General features: G+C 40.0%; 1 protein-coding gene across 1 annotated transcript in view; it reads right to left on the bottom strand.

Annotated features, from left to right (window-relative positions):
- LOC106870407 (venom phosphodiesterase 2) overlaps positions 1 to 1,071 on the bottom strand; it is a 93,319-nt gene that overhangs the window by 10,019 nt on the left and 82,229 nt on the right. Inside the window, exon 23 of the mRNA XM_052976061.1 lies at positions 289 to 399. Coding sequence (XP_052832021.1) covers positions 289 to 399 — 111 coding nt within the window. The remainder of the gene's footprint in view (positions 1 to 288; positions 400 to 1,071) is intronic.

Genomic DNA, 1,071 nt, shown 5'->3' with positions numbered 1-1,071 from the left:
AGAGAGAGAGAGAGAGAGAGAGAGAGAGAGAGAGAGAGAGAGAGAGAGAGAGATGTGCTACTGTGAAGAAAATACATGGTTGCCCAACCTGAAGGAAGTGCCCTATTTTCTCTTTCATATTCACCTTGTACCTTGACTTTACAATTCTCTCTATGAAAATATTCATAGGTCAGGCACGAATAATAAGTTCTAGCTTTGATATATAATTGGCTAAAGCCCTTCAAAGTAGAATCCCAGTATGACAGCAGTTGAAAGACTAAAACATAGAAGAAACTGTGTAATACTAACTGGTTCTCCTCCCCACCAGAAATCTTCGCTGGATGTGGACTTAAAAGATTTGTTTTGCACTGGGTCATACATTTCTTCATCAATGATTCCATGGGATTCTGGATACAGACCCTGAAACATAAAACAGATTCATAATTAAAATATAATCCTGCAAGTAACATGTCTTGCATAATTGTGTATTATCACTGTGTCTTCCAATCTAGTTAAGGATTTTATTGTCCCCTCTCATGGGGGGGGGGGAGTATATAGGTATATTCATGTGGTAGATACAGGTTAGCTTGCTTTACAACTATGTTAAATCTCCATGTTTAATCTCACTGTGTGATACCTTAGGCATCTCCTATACTGTATTTTTGGATAGAAATCCCCCATGCAATGCTTTGTAAGTGAAATTGGTAGCTGGAAAACCATGTAGAAGGCTGTCATGAGATTTATTATTGCTTATACATACATATATATATATATATATATATATATATATATATGCTCCGTTGGATGTGAAATGTCAATGTGAATACCCGTCAGAGTGTAAGTATCTTGAGAGAAAAGCTGAACATTAGAAGCATCAGTTGTGGTGTGTAAGAGAGACGATTGCGCTGGTATGGACATGTGGTGAGAATGGATGAGGATAGCTGCGTGAAAAAGTGCCACACCCTAACAGTTGAGGGAACCCGTGGAAGAGGTAGGCCCAGAAAGACCTGGGCTGAGGTGGTGAGGCAAGACCTTCGTACATTGGGCCTCACCGAGGCGATGACTACTGACCGAGACCTTTGGAAATGTGCT

The sequence above is a fragment of the Octopus bimaculoides genome, chromosome 23, assembly GCF_001194135.2.
Source record: "Octopus bimaculoides isolate UCB-OBI-ISO-001 chromosome 23, ASM119413v2, whole genome shotgun sequence".
Classification (NCBI taxonomy): Eukaryota; Metazoa; Mollusca; class Cephalopoda; order Octopoda; family Octopodidae; genus Octopus; species Octopus bimaculoides.
This window is presented reverse-complemented; position numbering and strand designations above follow the sequence as displayed.